This window comes from Argentina silus (assembly GCF_951799395.1).
Source record: "Argentina silus genome assembly, chromosome: X".
Lineage (NCBI taxonomy): Eukaryota > Metazoa > Chordata > Actinopteri > Argentiniformes > Argentinidae > Argentina > Argentina silus.
Genome location: NC_139653.1, coordinates 17,534,548 through 17,557,892, shown reverse-complemented (window position 1 = coordinate 17,557,892; position 23,345 = coordinate 17,534,548). Strand labels below are relative to the sequence as shown.

Sequence of the window (23,345 nt, the reverse complement as noted above, 5' to 3'; positions counted from 1 at the left end):
TGGAGGCGGGGAGACCGGCCAAGAGTGCGTTGCAGAACTCAAAGTGAGAGATCACAAGTGTTTGGACCAAAAGTTGTGCTGCTTCTCTGGTGAGGAATGGACGTATCCTTCTGATGTTGTAGAGGAAAAATCTACAGGAGCGTGCTGTCGCTGTGATGTTCGCCACACAGGATAAGTGGTTGTCAAGGATCACCCCAAGGTTCTTGGCTGTATGGGAGGAGGTCACAGTAGAGTTCTCTACTGTGATGGGGAAGTCTTGGAGAAGGCAGGCTTTCCCCAGGAGGAAGAGTAGCTCAGTCTTGTTAAGGTTGAGCTTGAGGTGGTGGACTGACATCCAAGTAGAAATGTCTGCAAGACACGCAGAGACACGTGTTGCCACCTGTGAGTCAGAAGGGGGGAAAGAGAGAAAGAGTTTAGTGTCATCTGTGTAGCAGTGGTAGGACAACCATGTGAGGAAATTACCGAGCCAAGAGATTTGGTGTAGAGGGAGAACAATAAGGGCCCTAGCACAGAGCCCTGGGGGACGCCAGTGGTGAGGGCTCGTGGAGAGGACAGCGATCCTCTCCACATCACTTGGTAAGAGCGATCGGCCAGGTAGGATGCAAACCAGAAGAGTGCAGAGCCAAAGATGCCCAATTCTGAGAGGGTGGAGAGAAGGATCGGGTGGTTTACTGTGTCGAATGCAGCAGACAGGTCCAGAAGAATGAGAACAGAGGAGAGGGAGGAAGCTCGAGCAGAGTGGACAGCCTCCGTGACAGCAAGGAGAGCAGTCTCAGTAGAGTGCCCAGCCTTAAAGCCAGATTGGTGAGGGTCAAGGAGGTTGTTCTGAAGAAGGTAGTGAGACAGTTGGTTAGAGACAACACGTTCAAGGGTTTTAGATAAGAAGGAGAGAAGGGATACCGGTCTGTAGTTATGAACAGCTGACGGGTCAATTTCAGTGGAGGGGCAAATGACTCTCTGTGGAGCTAATTAAATAATTGAATTTGGGCAAAACATATGGATGGAGATTGGATTTGGGTAAAACACATGGATGGACATTGCAATGGACACATAATGAATAACATGGACTTAGATTCATTACTTTGAATGGGCTGGGCAATATACACTCACCGAACACTTTATTAGGAACCACCTGTACACCTTCTCATGGAGGAGGTGGTGTAATGGGATGGGGAATGTTTTCTTGGCACACTTTGGGCCCGTTAATACCAAACAGTCATTGCTTGAATGCTACAGCCTAATTGAGTGTATTTGCTGACCATGTGCATCCCTTCATGGCCACAATCCAATAGAACACATTTGGGATGTGGTAGAACGGGAGATTCACAGCTTGATCAATACTTGTCTAGTATTGATTCTAGGCTTTGTGTTTGCCTTTGGAGTCTGATATTGGTGTTTGTCAACATGAGAACTAAAGAGGTGTCAATGAAAGTCACAGAAACCATTATTAGGCAAAAAAAAATAAACCATCAGAAACATAGCCAAAACCTTAGCCTTAACAAAATCAACAGTTAACAGTAATAATCACCATAATTAAGAAAATCCCCTAAACAACGGTCCCACAGATCAACGGGAGATAAGGTATAATGTGTCAGAGACTACCATCCACAGAATACTTCACCAGCCGAACTACAGAGGCTTCACGGTAGGTGCAAGGTGCAAACCACTAGTTATCCTCAGATTACAGTTAAGCTAAAAAGCCTGCAGAGGTCTGTAAAAAGGTCTTGTTGACAGATAAGATGAATATTATCATGTACCAGAGTGATACAGAGCAAGAGCAAGTGGAAAGGTTGGAGAGAAAAAAGGATCTTCTCAAGATGTACAGCATACCATCTCATCTGTGAACCAGGGTGGAACAGGTTGGTTTGGGCAAGTATAACTGCCACTAGAACTAGAGCTAACTTGTCTTCATTGATGGTGTAACTACTGACAACAACAGCAGAATGTATTCCGAAGTGTAAACACAAGCAAATGCCTCAAAATTCATTGGATAGCGCTTCATCATACAGTTAGACAATGACCCAAAACATATTGCCATAGCAGGGCCTGTTTAAGAGTTTTTTCAAGTTCTTGACTGGCCAAGTCAATCTTCAGATTTAAATCCAACTGAACATGCATTTCATTTCCTGATGATACAATTTTAGGCAAAACACCTCAAAACAAACAACAACTGAAGATGGCTACAATACAGGCTTGGCAGAGCATCACCAGAGAAGATACCCAGTATCTGGTGAGATAAATGGGTTGCAGACTTCAGGCAGTTATTGCATGCAAAAGATTGTTGACTAAATACTAAATGAGTGCTTAATTTTGACATTATATTAATCTGCCCCATTTACTTTTGATGCCCTAAAATAGTGATGTCATTTCTATATTGTGAAACCAATATGTACACAAATACCATCAAATAAAAGCTGAGAATCTATACATTAACCTCATAGTAATTGCTTGATTTCAAATCCAATCTTTTGAAGTATAGAGCCAAAAGAAGAAAAAAACACTTCACTGTCACATAACTTAAACAGGCCACTGGGCACATACAAAACAGAATAAAGTATTATCTCATCATCAGGACTGTCCTTTGGTTTCTCATGGTGACCACTAGGCGGCAGTGTCACACCTCTGTAGTCTGTGTGTGGGTCCTCAGGTTGCAGTAGTTAGTCATGTTGAGGACCTCAGACATGCACAGATGAGGAGATCTGAGTTAGGAAACAAAATGCTTAAGTATAATGTAGGCCTGAAAGAATAGCTTTTATTATTATTATTATTATTATTATTATTATTATTATTATTATTATTATTATTATTATTATTATTATTATACACAACATCACCTTGCGTGTGGGCCTACAATTTCAATCTTCTTTCATTATATTCTTTATTGTTTTATTTATACAACTTTGCGATCCTTTTAGGATTAAGTAATGTGTTCTACTACATTGCATGCTGGCATACAAACATGTATTTTTGTTATTAAAGGCATATGCACGTGAGCTTATGTTGATGAGAGAGATTGAACAGTAAATCAGATCCCAATGCAGGCACCATGATTATCATACACACGCACATGCTTTCACATAGAAAGCAATACACAACCAAGTGCACACACACACATGGTCACATTGTAATATATGCATATACATACACATGCAAATGCTTATATGAGGTGCCTCAGTCATATGCAAATGTCTGCATACACACATACACACTCACATGTGCATCCATTCACATACATCCAAACATATGGAACCGCCTCATTCAGAATTCAAAATGACCAACCCCAATCAAATTTGCCTAATGGGACATCTGGCATTCTGCCTGCATTTCGATCTTAATGAAGACCAAGAAACATCTGGCCCTTTATATGAGCACAGTCACATCGAGGAACAGATAGATGAGGGAACAGTGCCAGGACACAACACTGACTCCACATACCTTATATATATATATATATAGTGGAGTCAGTGTTGTGTCCTGGCACTATATATATATATACACATACACACACATACATACATATATATATATATATATATATATATATATATATATATATATATATATATATATATATATATATATATATATATATATATGTATATATATATGTATATATATATATATGTGATCACACATATTTTACACATGTTATATATTATGCATACATGGCAACTATATTACACATTCAGTCGAGCCATAAATTAGATATATGGCTGTGCTGGCGTGTGAGGCACTCTGCACACAGATGGCAGACCCGAGGCTTTGAAGCCAGTCGCTAGCTGCAGCTAAACATAGACGCTGTCCTCATATATGGAGAGGTTTACTGTAGAATAGACAAACACAGTAAAGAAGTAGACATACAACACGATCATAAGCTCAAACTATCACACAAAGTTGCCCTTGAAACAGAAATGCATATCATGCCTACATGCATACACATTAAACACACACACATACACACACACACTGCCACCCAAACATACACAGTCACACACATACTGGGGGAAAAAACAGCAACAGATGAATATTCACATTCACTGTATAAGAAAAACTCGCTTAAGTCTCTCTCAGTATCAGTGTGCGTGCATGCGTGCGTGTGTGTGTGTGTGCGTGCATGCGTGTCTGTTTGTGTGTGTGTTTGTTCACTCCCCTCCCCTCTTATCCACCTGATTGACAGCTCTCTAACAAGCAGCTGTTCTAAATGCCAGCCTCTCCTAATACTGACAAATACACAAGAGCCATTTTGTGAATCAGGCCCAAACACTTTGGAATCGATTATTCACCACATTACTTCCATTTACGCATCATCATCAGCCTGCCACACTTCCAGGTTTTTCTGCAGGCTCTAGGAGCAGCATTTAAACTCTATGGTAGATTTTCAGTTCAATGTAATACTGTTTTTTTTTTCTTATGCTAACAGATACTTTTTTTAAAATGCAATACTCCAAATCAGGCATCATCTGCCCTTTACACATCCTATCTTTTCCCCTATCCTGTTAGAGCAGCATTTGAACTCAATGGATTTCATAACACTGGTTTACCTCATGTTAGGTGATGCTACATTATTCAGAGTTATTATTGTCCCATAATAATTTTTATGAATGCTCATCAGAGCAAGCTGACCTGCCTGTCTGTTCCATGGCCAGTCCATATAGGATTACACCTCATCCCAGCTCTTGTCTGTCTGTCTGTCTGTCTGTCTGTCTGTCTGTCTGTCTGTCTGTCTGTCTGTCTGTATGTCACTGATCCCCTCTCCTATTTGTTTGTCCCTTTGTTTCTTATCCCTTTCACTCATTTCCCCCGTTGAGGTATTATAGTTAGGTAGTTATAAGCTTTCTCTCATTATCCCTTATGCTTCCTCTCCTCCCCCTCCCTGTATGTAGCCCTCTTTCCCCCTTGTCTGAACTCTGACAGGTGTGTAATTGAATGATTAATGATCACCAGAGGCCCTCCTCCTTCTACTCCCTGCTCACGCACACACGCACACACGCACACACGCACACACGCACACACACACACACACACACACACACACACACATTCTGACCTCAAATGTTATATTACGAATAGTAGGAATTCCAGTTTATATCTTGGTAAGACAGACTTGTGGTTGTGTTTTCAGTATACCCCAAAAATGTATGATCATATTTTCTCCCTTTTCAACCATTTTTGCTTTTGCGTTGAGAATGGGCTTGTTGTTATAACTACATCATACTATACAGTCCATCTCCTGCACTATGAATGTTGGCAAATAGATTTTTTTTCTCTCTCTTTCAGGGGATTGCTACATTTATGCAATGCAATTTCCACCAGCTAATGGATTTTGTGTAAGGCTACAGAAGCAATAACAAAGTGAAAACAGTATGAATAGCATCTCCACTGCCTGACTCTTGTTGAGATCTCATTCAGACTCTATTTGTCAAGTATTACTGTGCTTCTTTCTTTCTAACGATAATGTTTAAAAGAACACATACAGTAGATGTGGTCAAAGAGGTATATAGGCTGTGGTGCTTTTAAATACTTGAGCTGTACTTGATTTAGTTGGCCTCATACAATGGGACCAATGGTCCCTAAAGTGCAAACTTCAAGCTTAATCAGCTTGAAAAATATTGGAAAGTCCACTCATGACCCTGACTGAATTTACACCTGAGCAATAGCAAGCTGAGCAATATGAGCATTGCAACGGTTGCACACACAAAAAAGAGAGAGCAAGAGAATAGGCACGAACGGATAGACAAGGCAACCGAGTGTGGAAAATAAATTAAAAGTGGATGGACTAAGGGTCAAAGAGCCATTTCCTGTTGACCCCTGTGTGAACTCTGACCCCTGCAGTGTGTGTGTGTGTGTGTGTGTGTGTGTGTGTGTGTGTGTGTGTGTGTGTGTGTGTGTATGTGTGTGTATGGTCTGGAAGGAGAAAGAGGGTTTAAGCCTTGGCCAAAATGAGTTGGGGTTGTGTTTGACAATGACTGATGACTTTGGCTTTGATTTGAACCTTGCACAGGGCCATGCAGATGGGAGGGAGGTATGAAGTGAATGAAGAAGGAATGTAGAAAACGAAGAGAGGAAACAAGGAGAGTAGAAACAAAGACCTAAACTAAAGGATTGAGGGTGGACACTTTGCTAATATGAGAGGAATGAGAAAAGGTTTAACAAAAGTGATGCAAACCTTAATGCCTTAGTATATTAAGTAGAGGACAAAAGCACAATGTTTGATTTTAGATGCCTGAGATTTCCTTAAACATAATCATGGACACAGTTTACAAAAGAAAAGTTTTAATACTATACTAATAATAATTCTCATAACATCATCATCATCATCATTATCACTATCATTCAGAAATAAAGTCTGTTATCGTAGAGACCCATAGGGCACGAGGAGATGCAGCATGTGCATAGTCCTTTGGCTGTCCTCCTCAAATCCAATGGCAGACAACATGGATCCCAGTGGACTTTCTGTGTGTGTGTGTGTGTGTGTGTGTGTGTGTGTGTGTGTTTATGCATGTGCACGCGTGCCTCTGTATGCGTAACCTTAGCATGTGTGTGTATGTGTGTTTATGCATGTGCGTGCATGCTTGTGTGTGCATGAAGCATTAGTGTGTGTGTGTGTGTGTGTGTGTGTGTGTGTGATCCCACATAAACATATCTGGCATGATCTTAAGGAGGTAAGTGATTTAAAAGTCTAAAGAAAAAGTGATTGACAACGTGAACTCAATCATAGTCTACTAGCTTCATGCAGAGTGATGCCTTGGAAGATCGCTAATATTTGCAAGTTTTTGTGAGGCCGCATCTCTCTGGCACACATAAATACAAAAATAGATTAAACAAACTCTAAATTAAATAACTGTTTGTGTGTGTGTGTGTGTGTGTGTGTGTGTGTGTGTGTGTGTGCGCGTGTGTGTGCATGTCTGTGTGTGTGTGTCTGTGTGTGTGTTGTGAGACAACCATCAGCGTGAGAACACAGGTAATGAGCCATGGTGTGGTGGATAGTACTCAGAGAGCGTCACTGCCCTCCTGTCCATTTACAACTTGTGAGGTCATAAGGTTGGTGGACTTGTATTGGTTGAAGGTGCATCTAGCTAGAGCTGTGTCCATCCATCTGTCGTTCCGTTTGGTTGGTGAGTAGCCCTGGTTAGGGAGGCATGGTGGTCAGTAGCCAGTGTGTCCATGTGTGGTCCTGTGGGATTGCTGTACAGTAGCTCAAATACCTCACTGTCATCACTTAGGGGTCTATTCTAATTTCCTTGTGGTGCACCTTACGCCTGCGAAACTGTGCTTTACGCGCCAAATGTGCGTGCGGAGCTCCAGCGCGTATTCTAACGCCAGCCCAGTACGCGCCATTGTGCCAACTGCGTGTTTGGGGCGGAGAAACTCACATTTGAGCGGTGGGTCTCATGAATATCATAGATACGCGCATTTCCATCTGATATTTTACACGCAAAAACTCCATGTTCCCTGCGCGCTGGAGAGGTCCAGCAACACTATTTGCAGGGTTTGAAATTGCATCTTTTGCTATCAGTATTTTATGGATGACGGTTGATTCAACAGTAGGCTAATCAGGCAACATTGCTCATGTCATGGCCATTTGATGAAGTGACACTGAAAATAATTGAAAAACATATACATATGTAGCAGCATTGACATAGCAAATAGCACTGCAACCTTTATCTGTGTTTTCACTTGTTAGTGGTCTCAGTCAGTTAACCTACTTCGATAGAGTCAGTTATGTACACACGTATATAATTTCAAATGTATTGTCATTATTGCTTAAAAATTAGAAATAATGGCCGCGCTGATGGAGGGAATCTGGTCCAAGAATAACAGAATACATAGCCTACAGCTATTGTCATAATACTGTAGCCTATGTACTGGGATACAGGAGTGTATGACAGTATAATTAAATTCTTACTTGCAAGTCCTCCACTTACAATATTTGCAAACACTTGAGTGCTCCATGACAGTTCTGACAGACAGTTGAAGGCAATGTTTCCACCACTGATTTCGCAACGCAAGAAGCACAAAGGATAGCGGTTGATTGATAGCACTATGGACGAAACATTATTTTGCAAGCGTATACATATTTTTGTGCCTGTGGTTTAGATCATTTCATTCACATCGATGCGATCCTATTGTTTATTGAAACGATAAAGAGGACACAAATATGTCGCACTGCTTTGAAGATGCCTCTCAAGCACAATTAATCCCCACAGAACTTTAACGTGGCAAACTTGAGGCATTATTCTTCACAATTACATTTTACTCCAAAGCAGGTGGGCTATGGCAAAGCCTATGATAATGATGAGGTTCCAGTTTTTATACTTTACTATCCAGAACGTCTTAAAAATAAAGATTGTATAGCCATAGGACATAGACATTTGTCAGACCAATATATCTTGAATTGGACTCATAGATGATTTATCTTGGCCACCAGAGGGGTGGGATGTTGAGGCAGAGGGTGGAATTTTTCAAGTGCATAAAGTCTGTAACGCCTATTTGGCGAGATATGCACACACTTTTTCAAAATGGGAATACAAAATCTTGGAAAGTGTGTAGCCAGAAGTGTGTAAAAGGCGCAGAGCGCAAGGAAATCAGAATAGACCCCATAGCATGTAGAGAGTGGAAGGCTGCAAGGAAATACCTCCATGATAAAGCAGGTTCGGCTCAACCTCAAGGCCTCAGTGTGTGTGTGTGTGTGTGTGTGTGTGTGTGTGTGTGTGTGTGTGTGTGTGTGTGTGTGTGTGTGTGTGTGTGTGTGTGTGTGTGTGTGTGTGGTATTAGTGAATTTTGTATATAATGGCTATGTATTGAGGTCAGTGTCTTAAAAGGGAATGTAAACGTTAGGACTGTGCCATTCTAGATAGCATGTTGTGGTTAGGGTATGTGAGCCCCCTCGCCCCTCTCCCCTACCCCTCCCAGTTAGTGTGCGTGTATGTCTAGACCCTGGCCTATGAGGGGCTCTGTGGGGTGGGGGTGGGGTGGTGGGTGCAGGAGCATGGCTGGGTGGGGGCCGGGGTATGGGTGCAGAGAGGGACCAGGGTGGGGATAGCCGGACTGGGACAGGAGGGCCCCAGGGTATTCTGCTGGGAGAGAGGGCATCCCCTGGAGACCTGGGGAGAGAGAGGGGGGTGGAGGGAGAGCGAGGGGGGAGAGAGAGGGAGAGAGATGGAGGGATGGAATGAGAGAATGAGAGAGAGGAAGAGTGAGTGAAAGAGGGATAGGGAGAAAGAAAGAAAGGAACTCAAATTAGGAGGAGCTATACCACATTAACATATCATATAATGTGTGCACCACATGACTTATGCCCACAGCAGATCTCGTTTGTATTTCTTACCTGCTGCCCTGAGACCTAGATGAGGCTGTCCCTCCAGTCCGTAGCCCCCCAGTGAGGCCCCCTCTGGGCTGTATGGACCACATTGACCTGGGTATCCAGAGATGAATTGTTTAGTAATGAATGAACACACACACACACACACACACACACACACACACACACACACACACACACACACACACACACACACACACACACACACACACACACACACACACACACACACACACACACACACACACACACACACACACACCATCATAGACAGTGTAAAGAGAACCAGTCTTACCTGAGCGATTTGACTGGTCAATCATGGGCTGCACTATTCTTCGTCTTGCATTTATAAACCTACAGCAGAAACAAAAGAGAGAGAAATCAGAAATGATAACTGATTGATTATTATTGAAGGGGTCTCTGTAGGTCATGCTAAGGGCTGGTAGATGAGAGTCAAGGTAAAACAAAGAGCTGATTATTGGTTATTGATCAGAGGATGCAATCCAGACCTGGGTCAAAATATGTTTTAGTTGTGCTTGAATTTGCATGTAGTTTGCACTTTTAGGACTATTTCATTGGCTCTATTGTACCAGGCAAACGAAATGATGTACAGTTCAAATATTTGAAAGTACAATATTGTATTTGACCCAGAGTTGTTACTAACAGACTAACTGATTATTGGTTATTGATGGAGGATACTGACCAGTTGTTGACCTGTAAGATGGTCAGCCCTGTGTCTTGCGACAGCTGTTTCTTCTGTTCCTCTGAGGGGTAAGGGTGCTATGACAGGACATTCAGAACAATGTCATGGGTTTGAAAAAATGCAAAACACTTTAGACAAAACCGTACATAAAATGCCTACTATAGGTGTGTCATTTACATAATGTTACATGTTCCCAGTTTTCAAATGCATTTCTCGAGACAACATTCATACTGTTTCATAATGTTTTGTAAATGTGCCACTTTCTTTTCTCTGTCCCCTCTCTTTTCTCTCTCTCCTTCTCCCCCCCCACACCTCGCTCTCTCTCTCTGTCTCTCTCTCTGTCTCTGTCTCTCTCTGTCTCTCTCTCTGTCTCTGTCTCTCTGTCTCTGTCTCTCTGTCTCTGTCTCTCTGTCTCTCTCTGTCTCTCTCTCTGTCTCTGTCTCTCTGTCTCTGTCTCTCTGTCTCTCTCTGTCTCTATCTCTGTCTCTCTCTCTCGCCATTGGAGCTGCTTCATATAGCTGCTCATCATGTGGTCTGTTCTGATTTTTTCATACTCTGCGCCTTTTTCTGGCTCTGGACTTTCCAAGATTTGGTATCACCATTTTGAAAAGGTGTGCGCGTAACAACTAAATAACCTGTACTTTGCCATAGCCTACCTGCTTTGGAGTGGAATGAATTGTTGAGAATAATGCACCAAGTTTGTCACATGAAACTTCTAATGTGGGGATTAATTAATTGTGCTTGAGGGGGATCTTCAAAACAGTGCAACATGTTTATGTCCTCTCTATTGTTTCAATAAACCATAGGATGCATTACCATGGTAAGCCTTCAACTGTCTCAAATATTTGCAAAGATTGTAACATTTATTCCTGAATAACTTTGGTAAAAAAGTCATCAAACATGTTCAAAATTGACTTCCATCAGCTATGGCTCTATGACCCAACACAGCAGTTCCCTCCGAGAAGTATGTTATTGCAAAAAGGAGGGCTTGCGAGTAAGAGTTGAATTTTACTGTCATACACTCCCCTGTATCCTAGTACCTACAGTAATATGACAGTTCAATTTTGAATTGTATGTATTCTGTTATTCTTGGACCGGATTCCCTCCATCAGCCAGGCCATTCATTCATACATTTAGACTATTTAATAACAACTAACCCTATCAAGTAGGCTAAATGACTGAGACCACTAAAAAGTGAAACGTCTACCACAGATAAGGGTTCAGTGCTATTTGCTATTTCAATGCTGCTACATACATGTATATGTTTTTCAATTCTTTCTAGTGTCACGTTAAGAAATGGCCATGACATGAGCAATGTTACATTACCTGATTAGCCTACTGCAGAATAAACCGTCATCTATAAAATACTGATAGCAAAAGATGCAATTTCAAACCCTGTTAACAATATCAGATAAGAATGAGCCACAATTGAGACACACCCCTCAAATGTGAGTTTCTCCGTCCCAAAAGTGCAGTTGGCATAATGGCGCATTCTGGGCTGACATTAGAATATGCGATGGAGCTCCACACGCACATTTGGCGCGTAAAACACCATCTTACCATCTCATGACGATTACTCTCACTGTTATATTGTACTCACTCATTCTCTCGATCATTCAATTAAATGATCAACATCAAATGTTTGTCCGACATTCTCCTTCACGACTTCCTTCTCTCCCTCTATCTTTCCCACCTCCTCCTCTCCTGTCCTCGACTTTCATATGGTCCTCTCTTTCTCTACCGTCTCTCATTCTCCTATTCTCTCTGACCATGTTTTACAGTAAAATGTTTTAATACATCACTGAGAAATCACTGATCTGATCTGGCTTAATTGATGAAAGAGATGCAGTGAATAATGAAAGTGTCTGCACACATGATATTGTCACAGGTGCAAATGGATTTTTCAGTCAAGAGACCTTCTGATTTTACTCTCTGAAGAAGGTCTCTTGACTGAAACGTCGGTGATCATTAAATGCTGTGACTTTTGCAAGTAAGCAGTGTTGCAAGGAGTTCTTTACAGTTTCATATGAAAGAAATGCAGTGGAAAGCTTGCTTTGACCAATCCAATCACATTAGATCAATGATTACTTCATGAGGGAAGGAAGCTTTATAAGTACTGGAATACTTAATACTCTGCCTCAGGTTTCTTACCGATAGGTGCTGGAAAAGCCATGCTCTCATGATGTTGGTGGCTAATTTGGGGAAGATCCCTCTCTTCTTGTTGTTCCTCCTGTCTCTGTCTGTCTCGTCCTCCTCCCCTGTACTGGGGGAGGCCATGCCCCCATCCAAACCATCCCCTGCCAGAGAACAACACACACATGACATCAGCACACAGTGTGTGTGTGTGTGTGTGTGTGTGTGTGTGTGTGTGTGTGTGTGTGTGTGTGTGTGTGTGTGTGTGTGTGTGTGTGCATTGTATGTCTGTGGTTTGTGTGTTAAAGGTACCCGTATCGCTGCAGTTGTCTGTGCTGTGTGAGGGTAAACCACAGGATGTCCCCGGGGTCCCTAAAGGAGTGGAGGGACAGTCATCTGGGTCCCGCAACCACGACTGATTCTACAGGGAGAGAGACAGACAGACAGAGAGAGACAGAGAGCGAGAGAGAGAGAGACAGACAGACAGACAGACAGACAGAGAGAGAGAGAGAATTAAAGAGATACAGAGAGAGATATTGTCAAATCTGAAACCATGCTCACAGGTTCCGCTCAACGATCCTACCTACCTGCTCGGATAAACTGGTGCAGGAGCCAGTGAAATCTTCCATGTCAGACTTGGACGCGGCCTCCTTGTCGTCCATTACCAGGTCTGTGGGCATCTTGCCCTTCAGGCAAGTTATGTAGCGATGGCAGAAGTTATCACATAGGTCATGCACCTGGAGAGAGGTGGAGTGGAGAAGAGGAGGGTGAGAGGGATATCAATGGAAAAGACATGGTCAGGAAATAGTGTTGTATGTCTAAATAGATTAATAGTAGAATGTCTGGGTAAGGGTAAAACTTACATAAACATTGGCTGCATTCAACGATTACCAGTCATCATGATGAGTGGAGGACAGGAGGGATGGATAGAGAAAGAGGAGAGGTGATATGGAAACAGATTTACTGTAAAGGAGCTACACAGGAAATCTGTCTTCCCTGTGGCCACCAGTCGAAATTGTAATTACAATGAGCTGTTTACAATAGCCTTCCATCACACAATTGGCTATCCAGACCATTGAGATAATATTCCGACATTTCAAGTGAACAGGTTATAAATGTTTTTGCTACGGATAGTTTTGATTTGCCAACTTTTCTTAACAAGCTATGATTTGACAACAGAGTGGCCAAGAGAAATTAATATGGTAATACCATAGCCAAACGAAACATTAGTGGGGAGCTATTACTTTTAAAATCTATCGCTTCACAATCCCTGCAGATTTTTTCAAGGCCATTACATGCTGAAAATGTCATGTGTAGCTCCTTTAAAGGAGAAGTGAGTTGGAAAGAGAGATGAAAAGGAGAGAGTAGATGGGAAGAGAGATTCAAATGAAAGAAGAAAGAGAGAGGGGAGGTGGGGAACTGGATTTTAAGGAAAGGAGAGATTAAGCGAGAGAAGGGTCATACTGTACCTTTTCAAGCTCCAGCAGGTGAAAGCGTAGTACTTGGATGGCTTGAATCATCTGAGAGAGGGACACAGAGGAGTAGCTATTATCCTGACTGAAAAGTGTGTGTGTGTGTGTGTGTGTGTGTGTGTGTGTGTGTGTGTGTGTGTGTGTGTGTGTGTGTGTGTGTGTGTGTGTGTGTATGTGTGTGTGTGTGTGTGTGTGTGAGAATGTGCATGCATCTTTGTGTACAATATGTGTGTGTGAGTTTGGACTGTTTCTAAAATGGGTACTGTATATCATACTAGGTTGTCCAGTTCAGGGTTTGAAGAAAAAATTGGTTTCTCTGAGCGAATCTGAAACAGAAGAAAAATGGTGTCTGTAATAATTTGAACCATCTTAATGTATTTGATTATCTAAATCATAATCTGAACATGTATATGATCATTTGATTACCACTAACAATATGTGCTGTAGGTTGTATAATGTAAACAATGCTCTGTGAGTGACTCTTAGGTTGTGACTCACCTGTTTGGCAAAGGCTGCGATGTCATCGTTGAAGGAGTCTGAGGAGCATACATCACTGTGATTGGTCAAGCCTTGGAAGTGGGGTGGGACTAAGAGGGCGGTAGTGTCACGTGGGGAGCAGGTGGCCAGCTCGCACTTCTCAAACACCAGAGCCAACAGCGGAAACAGAGGGTGACTGGACACACACAGAACACACACAGAGTTCATTCATTTTAGCAGACATCCTTCCCTAAGCATTGACACACACATACTGTACACACGCTCGCACACACATACACACACATTCTTGTACCTATACATAGACACAATAAATGCACAGCCACAGAGCATAATAATGTATGGAACTAAAGTTGATAATGCATGCAGTTAGGGACTATAATAAACATGTAAAACATATAGATCCCATGAGCATTCTGGTACCAGGCATTGGTTTGTGAAAAAACATATAAACACACTCACATACACACAATGGCATTTGTACTTACCCATAGATCTGATCCCGGTGGTGTTTCAGGGAATCTGGGACGGTGTGGCCATAGTGAGGGGGGGGCAGTGACCTCATGGCGTCTCCGTACCCCCCCAGAGACATGCCCTCTGACCCTGAGTAGTGCACCAGGTCTTCATACTGGAGAAGAGAGAGAGAGAGATGTTGAACATAGGCTACATGTATATATGTATTCAATGTGTTTGTGTGTCTGCATGTGTGTGTTTGTATGTGTGTACGTGTGTGTGCATGGGTTCGTAAAGAGAAAGGATAGAGAGAGAAAGAGAGTCAGAAGCAACAGAGAGAGAGAGAGAGATGAGGTCCCCTGTGAGCGAAAGTGGAGATAATTTTGGAGCTGCAGCTAATTTTCTCTCCTCCTTAATAAATACAGACTAGAAAGGCTCTGTGCTGAGTAATTTTTCAGAATGAAAGTGACATCCACACTGGGACTATTCACACCAAACAAACCAACACAGAAGATTCTGTTCTCTCTCTCTCTTTCTCTCTCTCTCTCTCTCTCTCTCTCTCTCTCTCTCTCTCTCTCTCTCTCTCTCTCTCTCTCTCTCATTACAGAGCTGTTTTCCTAGTCCATGGCATTTCTACTGTCAGCAAAATCCCAGTCGTTTTCCTCTGGATTAAAGTATGGCCAATCATAGTCCCATATGGCTGCAGGATCACAGCATGCACCTGCTCTGCGGTTTGGTCGGGCCACCTTTTGTTTTATGGATGCTAGCTATTAACACAATTACCACTATCAGATTCCTCGCCTTTCTTTTCGCACGGGCTATCAGGTTTCAGCGCGAATTACCGGCTGTGAGTCAACGGATCAAAGCGCTGAAGTCAAGATGACGAATTCTTAAAATGTTACTATAAGGCATGAGGAGAGAGAAGGGCCACAGACGTGAGAAACACTTTAAATACTTTTACAAGTATAATAAATTATACAATTTATCATAGGCCTGTACAATAGGCCCTATTGAGTATCATTATTGAGATAATTCAAAGATAGCCAATTCAATGCCTTTACGCGCAAACACATTTTAAAACAGATTCACTATTTCCATATTTGGCAACAGGTTAGAAACTTGTGAAGACTTTGAATAAATCGCAAAGGTCTCTGGGTGAGAGAGTAATATATTCAATCGGAATTCAATCGAAAAATCTATTTGCGCCTACCTCTCATATTCAGTTTTATAGAACCTGTAGCCTATGTTATGTGATTACAATGACATTGGTGGGAGACGTTTTACAATCTAGCAGGTAGAAAACAAGATTGATCTGTAATTGGCTAAATGAAAGCATTCAATAAAGGCTTCCACCATAACGTAAAAAGATATGCCTATCACTTGAATGTCAATTTTGAAAGTCGTGTGACTTTTTTTTCCAAATAAAGTTTATAGTCTCGTACGCGGCAATGGAAGTGTGGATGCTGTCAGGAAAATGCAAAGACGAAAATAGGTAGGGTAATTATGAGTGTTTACATGAAGTTAGAAATATAATATGTTGCAGCTAAACTTAAAAAAATACAGTTTAAATACAAGTCACATATAAGACTGGAAAGGTATAGCCTAAATACAAAAAACATGATTTCTTATCCAACATCTTTATAATAAAATGTGGTTGAACTGAAGGCAAACGTTTCAGAGCATTTTAGCTTGATTAAAACAAACTTATCCATTACTTTTCTTTTCTTTTACTTTACGTTTTATAGCTAGTCTATACTTCTTGTTTTATAGCTAGCCTACCTCTATGTTATTTATTGCATTTGGCTACTGCATGCAACTACTTGGAAGCCTACATTTTATATTAATTGATAGTGGCAATTTACTGATAAACTTTGTTGAACATGTTTTCGTGATCGAGTTAAATAAGAAAGTAAATAAAGTATGTCATGTGATGAACGAAAATACAGGCCATACACTCTTAAAAAAGGCAACATAGTATATTTTGTTAACTTGTAGGTCTATCAAGCTTGAAATTATATACAACGTTATTCAAACTAAAAGAAATTGTAAAGCGTAGGTGTTTAGACATTTAGATTGAATGTAAAGGTTACACATTGAGGCGATCAAAGCCTATAATAACACAGATAATTGTGTAGGCGATTGGGTGAAGTATGTATTTAGGTTTTACCCATTTTGCCAAAATAACAGAGGATTCTAAATATTTAATATATCAAGATGTTTTGGGGAATCATAAAATATGGTGGTAAGCTATGTCTGATCATCAAGTTTGTGTGCGTGTGTGTGTGTGTGTGTGAGAGAGAGAGAGAGAGAGAGAGAGAGAGAGAGAGAGAGAGAGAGAGAGAGAGAGAGAGAGAGAGAGAGAGAGAGAGAGAGAGAGGTTAGCAATAACTGCCTCTTCAAACGTGTGGACAGTCATACAAAGAAATGAACGCTATGGCAATTGTCTCATTTTTGAAAGGAAAATAGTGGCCCTCTGCATAAAATGCACATCTAGCAAGGGGCTCCGCCAGCCGCAGATTCACTGTAGCAAAAAAGTTGACCTACTTACCGAATTCGACTGCCTCTCTCTTCTCTCATTTTCCTCGACCTACTCACTGACACATATGATGTGATATATTTCAGTATTACTTTTTGATATAAATCACTGTCTGCCTATGAAACACACATGGGCCTAATAACAAATAGCTAAGTGTTCTTACAGAAAATAGCAGGCTATAGCCAATGTTGCTAAATCTCTTAGACCTATAAGGGTAAACCAATGTGTATACAACAATGGAAAATCAATATAATTCGATCTATCATTATTTTGGAGGCGATACGGTCAACTTGAAGAAAACCTGACTGCCAATTTATCATTATGTGATATGTTTACTATTTCCTCTGTTAACAAGTAGTCTACTGCTGATGCTCTATATTAGGCGCAAGAGAAACATGATGAAATGTAATTACATAGATGAGGCCAGCTTAGAATATTTAGAAAAACATTAGTATTAAAATATGTATGTCCATTTTATTATTATTATATTATTATTCTCTGTTATTCTCTGGATGTAAACTTGCCATATTGCTTTCAATGGCCCTTTAGCCTGGGGAGAACGAGGCGACGGAGGCGGGCTGGGAGGTTGGTGAGAGGGGAGGGAGACAGCGAGCGGGGATATGCGGAAACGGACCGCACACAATGCCACATAAAAACCTAAGTGGTGCAATCATTATAAGGAGAGTGTCTATATACTTCTTGTTGTATAGGCTATATTAGTGCCTTTGCTAAATTGTTCAATAGAATAGAATAAACAGCCACCCTACCCTCTTATCCATACGACACGGAAGCCAATCCTGCTCTTGGGAGGATGAGACACCAGACCGGTAGTCCAGCACGGGTGTTCTGCCTCCTGTCTCCAGATTCTCTGCTGATAAAAAAAACAACATATTTAATAACAATACAATGTAAAATCATAAGAGAGGCAATTAAGCAACATTTGGCTCCATCATTCAGAAGTTGTTTAGAAAGAGAAAGAGTACATAGCAAAGGCTCACAGTAGTGTAAATACAGCAATACATGCTGTTCTCCGAAGTAATTGCATTTTCACATGTATTACAATAAGATGCTTTATGATGCAAACATATGAGATGCAGGGCCAGATTTAAACCGCTTTGAAATCACTATCATTATTAGGCTATAGCTACAGAATATGCGTTCAGCGATATACAATAAAATAATTTCATAAAAATATGATTCTATAAAATATCCCACCGAACCCCAGGTTTGACGTAGTCTTTCTCAGGCCGTGCCACGAGTAGTCTTGTCGTGCATCAGCTGAGGTTCCGACAGTACTGTGGTCCGCACGTTGTGTAGGCTATGTGGATCCGGCTGGCAGCCGAGCTGTTTGGTGTAGAGAAATAGCGTCCTGTTTGGTCGTTCTCGCTGGCCATGGACAGTGGCGACAGGCTAGGAAATGTCACAATGAAATGAGCAATGGAGCTTTAAACCTTGAGAGAGGCAGAGCCGATGTGGGGAGCGATGGTGGCTGGGAGTTGTTTGGGGGGTCAAAACACGACGGGGTCTCTCGCCCCCCACCTTCTTATCACACACGCTCGCGCATTACAAACGCAAGACCCCCTTGCTTTATCTCAATGGCACGCTCTGGCTCTCACATAGCTTACAAACAGGCACCACCGACCGATAAGGCTATTCGCTCCCTTTCACCGTTGCTGAGCCATTCGAAGATACAATGTTGCATCGAAGCTCGAAGACGGTCGAACATCGCGTTTTCTTAGCTGTGAGGTATCCTATCTCGTATTCATTATCGGCTGTTATCAATTTATGAATGGTTATCGCGCCACCGTTATTGGAAATGAACACAACATTGTTTCCAGCAATTGCCACAGGCAGTCTCGTTCCCAACTCTCAGTTACTTGGTGCTTTATTGTTGCAGCATAGGCAGCATTTCAAATGTGTGATCCGTTATCTGTGTTCTTTAAAGAGTTAATTGCTCTTTCTCTAGCATCAGTATCCCTAACCCACCCAATAGGCTGCATTTTTGCCTTGTCAGGCAAAACATTTTTGCAAGTTGAATGAGTTAGTAGGTCTATATAAGCCTGGGCTATTCAAACACTTAATTATAAATCAGGTTCTAAATAAGTTTCAGGAGCGTGTGGCACTAGGCTACATTAATTGGCTGAATGACCTAAGACTTAGTGTTTCATTGTTTTTTGTTGACAGCTATTGTACATGTCATCCCCACTATACAGCCCAAATGACAAATGTCTCTTTGCTTGGGGCTGCATAGGACATGTTGATTGTCCAGAGGTGTAAAAAGGAAAACCTTTCTCAGGAGTTGTTGTTTTTTCATTCTAACTTGGGGAAACACACTTTCAAGCCTAATTGTAATACCAAACTTTGTCTTGTGTTGTAAATTACTCGTAAGTGACATAATAATGATTCTAAACGTTTTTCTTTCCCCTCTCCCGCTGCGAGGTATAGGGCCTACCAACAGGCGGCCGAACTTCAATCGGTAGCGCGTTGGAGGGCACACTGGGCCGGTGCAAGGCGTCACCGCGGGCGTCGTGGGGCAGGATTGTGGTGCGCCGTAAATCAACCAACCTGCGACTTTCAACACGGCGGGTGGGTAATTCCCAATAGCAATGATCATATAGCCTTTATCTCTCTCTTAAATGGCATGGAACCTAATGGCATTAATGAAAATGCCTCTTGACGAGGTTGCTGTTGTTCATCTATGGATGCTGCACTACAATCTACTACAATCTAGTGTATGGAGAGTGTGGTCAGAGTAGTTTTGTCTAGTGACAAGGCTGCTGCTGCTTTGTCAACCCATGTCAGCGTTGGAGTGCTTGTTCCTGTGCATTTGTCACAAAGTGTATGTTTGCATATGTGTGAGGGTCAATGTCAAGGTGTTCGTGATTCAAAGTCAGTCCTTATTACAGGCTCTGCCCAGAGAACAGAGAGGCTAAGCAGGAAAAAACAACAGTGGATGTGTATGTGTGTGTGTGTGTGTGTGTGTGTGTGTGTGTGTGTGTGTGTGTGTGTGTGTGTGTGTGTGTTAAGGGTCCAGTGTGTAACTTTCAAGCTTTCTAAAAGCTTCCTAATGGTTGTAATGTCTATGTTTAATCAGTAGTGATCAGGGAATGAGATTCCTTGAAAGAAATATTTAATTTACAAATGCTGTTTTGATCCAGAAAAAGGGTTTGCATACAAACATGTTGTTACAGCCAGGGGTGTTCTCGGGTTGCTTACCAACTTTTGCCTTTCTGTCTCTGTTGGCTGCCTCTTCGAATCGTGTGCATGCAGAAACACAACCGCTAATGTCTAACACTGCAAGTCCATTTCGTGTCAAGTCCATTTCCAACAAACTTACACCCTGATCCTGGACATTTGTTGGTAGCTTTATAATCACCTGTGTCTTCAGGACTGGTTGAGTAGAATTATTTTGTATTTTAGTTAAATGTAAGTGGTTAGTTTCTTTGTCAGTTTCTGGTTGAATTAGGGGGATTGGTTTTAGTCTGTCAGTTTCTGGCTAGTATCTGGATAGTTTCTGTTGAATAGCTTTGATTTGCCATCTGGCTGTGTTTGAAGGTCTTGATTGGTAGCTTGTGGGCTAGTTACTGTCTGTAGGACTGGTGGCAGGTGGGAGGGGCTTGCACCTCTGCTAGCCAATCAGCAATTTGTGAATTGCACTTGTAAGTCTCACTGATCTGTCAGTGCCAGCTGTAAGGTCAGCCTCATCTTCTCAGCCTCTGCACACGAAGACTCAGGGCACACAAAGACAAGGGAGTCTATCTGTGGAAGTCCACTGAGGAAGGACAGAGAGAAGGGCCACACAGCTGAGTATTTGCTTTTGGTATTGTTGTCATCAGTGCTAGCTATATTTTGGTTTGCCTTATAATCATTCAATCTAATTTCTGCTGCTATGTGTCTTCTACCCATCCCTGCTATTTCATCTTTCTGTAGGGCACATAGACATGGGACCCCATCTTTCCACAGCAACTTTCTACACCAATCCAATCTGATGTACCCTACACCCTCAAGCTGTCTCGACCTTGTTGTTGCAGGAGGACTCTGGAACTGCCAGTCAGCAGTCTGGAAAGCAGAGGCTATTGCAGCCTTTGCCTCCTTTGCCACTTCCTGGCTCTCACTTAGACATGGATCACATCAGAGAACATGGCTAATCCAGCAGCACTCTCTGCTGCCTACTCCTTTTCTCACACCCCTAGACCCTCTGGTCGAGGGGGTGGCATAGGTCTCCTCATCTCACCTAATTGGACATCTAATGGTCTTTCTCTACCACATCTGTCCATATCCTCATTTGAATTCCATGTTGTTTCTGTTACTTTCCCTGCCAAACTTTACATTGTTGTTATCTATCGCCCCAAAGGTCAACTTGCTAACATAGATTAGATGGATAGATTAGATGGATTTCCATCTCAGCTTCTACACTGAGGACAGCACACCGCCCTCCTGGGTAACTTCAACATCAAGTCAGAGAAATGTCACTCTTCTGGCTTTGTTAACCTTCTCTCCTCTTTTGATCTTACTCTTTCTCACTCTCATCTGCACCTTGATCTTGTCTTCACCAGATCCTGCTTCACCTCCAACCTTACTATTACCCCTCTTTTGGGTTCTGACCATCACTTTGTATCCTCTCTTCCCCTCAAATCCATCCCCTCACACTCAAACTCTACCCATACTGTTACTACCTGCCACAACTTGCGAACCCTCTCTCCAACCTATCTCTCCTCCTCTGTTCTCTCTCTTCCTCTGTCCCTGCCCTCTACTGTATCCTTCTCCCTTCTGTCTACTGATGCTGCCTCCTCCATCCTCCTATCCACTCTCTCCACATCTTTTGACAATCTCTGTCCACTCACCCCTAGGCCAGCACTAGCAAAAGTCTAAGCAGAAATGATAGTACAAGGCCACCATAATGTGCTCATCTGCATGTTACTGTACTGTGAAATCTGCATCTGTCCACAAAGCACTATTAAAGGGTTACAACATATATTTAAAATGCACTACATGAGCACTGCAACTACGTAGTACTTAGCATTATGTGGCGGTAAGTCAGGAGTAAGCATCCACTTTGAGTGGTTACAGTAAGGTTTAGGGTTAGGCATCCACTTTGAGTGGTTAGGGTTACGGCAGTGCTACACCGGGATACAGCCAGCGAAATCCGTGAAATACCCATCAGTGCAGTATTTTAACCTACTACATCAGAAATGTGAACAGTGGCTGCAGAATAAATAGCTCTCCCAGTCTGTTTCTGCAAGGAACGTAAAATGTATAAATTCTTAACCTTGACCTTGTTGTACTATGTTGAGTCCTGTCAAATCTGTATATCTTCAAGTTGGAATTTGTCCTTTACCTTAAGAAATACAGTGCCCTGCGGAAGAATGGGACAGTGAAGCATTTTTTGTTCTTTTGGCTCTACACTTCAATAGTTTGGATTTTAAATCAAACAAGATTCACAACAGATTTATCAAATATCCAAATTAAGCAATCATATTTAGACAGTCCTTTGCATGACATTTTCCTATTGACCTCACCAGACGCTGGGTATCTTCTCTGATGATGCTCTACCAGGCCTGTACTGAAGCCATCTTCAGTTGTTGTTTGTTTTGAATAAGTTTTGCCTTAAGTCTCCTCTTCAGCAAATGAAATGCATATTCAATAGGATTTAAATCCGGAGGTTAACTTGGCCTGTCAACAACTTTCCACTTGTAAAGTAAAAACATCCCTAGTTGCTATGGCAGTGTGTTTTGGGTCATTATCCTTCTGTATGATGAAGCACCTTCCAATGATTTTGGAGGCATTTGCTTATACTTGGTCTGACAAGATGTTTCTGTACACTTCAGAATTCATCATGATGCTGCCATCATCAATGAAGACAAGTGAGCCAGTTCCAGTTGAAGCCATGCATGCCCAAGCCATAACACCCCCTCCACCATATTTCATAGACGAGGTGGTATGCTGTGGATATTGGTTAGTTCCTTTTTTTTCTCCACAATTTACTCTTGCCATCACTCTGGTGTTCTGGTGACCTTTTTCCAGAACTCTGCAGGCTCTTTTAGGTACTTTTTAGCAAACCGTAACCTGGTCATCCTGTTTTTGTGGCTAACTTGTGGTTTGCACCTTGCAGTGTAGCCTCTGTAGCTGGTGAAGTCTTCTGTGAATGGTAGTCTCTGACACAGTCACGCTTACCTCCTGCAGAGTGTTCCTGATCTGTGGGACAGTTGTTTTGGGGATGTTCTTAATCAT

General features: G+C 42.0%; 1 protein-coding gene across 1 annotated transcript; it reads right to left on the bottom strand.

The window, feature by feature from the left end:
* Window positions 1–8,913: 8,913 nt before the first annotated feature.
* meis3 (myeloid ecotropic viral integration site 3) lies at window positions 8,914–23,345 on the bottom strand (the record flags this gene model as incomplete). Its single annotated transcript, XM_083694609.1, has 16 exons — window positions 8,914–9,104; window positions 9,329–9,415; window positions 9,618–9,676; window positions 10,026–10,102; window positions 12,177–12,322; window positions 12,471–12,579; window positions 12,746–12,895; window positions 13,628–13,678; window positions 13,906–13,956; window positions 14,129–14,303; window positions 14,614–14,753; window positions 17,882–17,985; window positions 18,406–18,524; window positions 20,785–20,886; window positions 21,109–21,228; window positions 23,275–23,345. The coding sequence occupies 16 exons, from the start codon at window positions 23,343–23,345 to the stop codon at window positions 8,914–8,916; spliced, it is 1,752 nt and encodes a 583-aa protein (XP_083550735.1).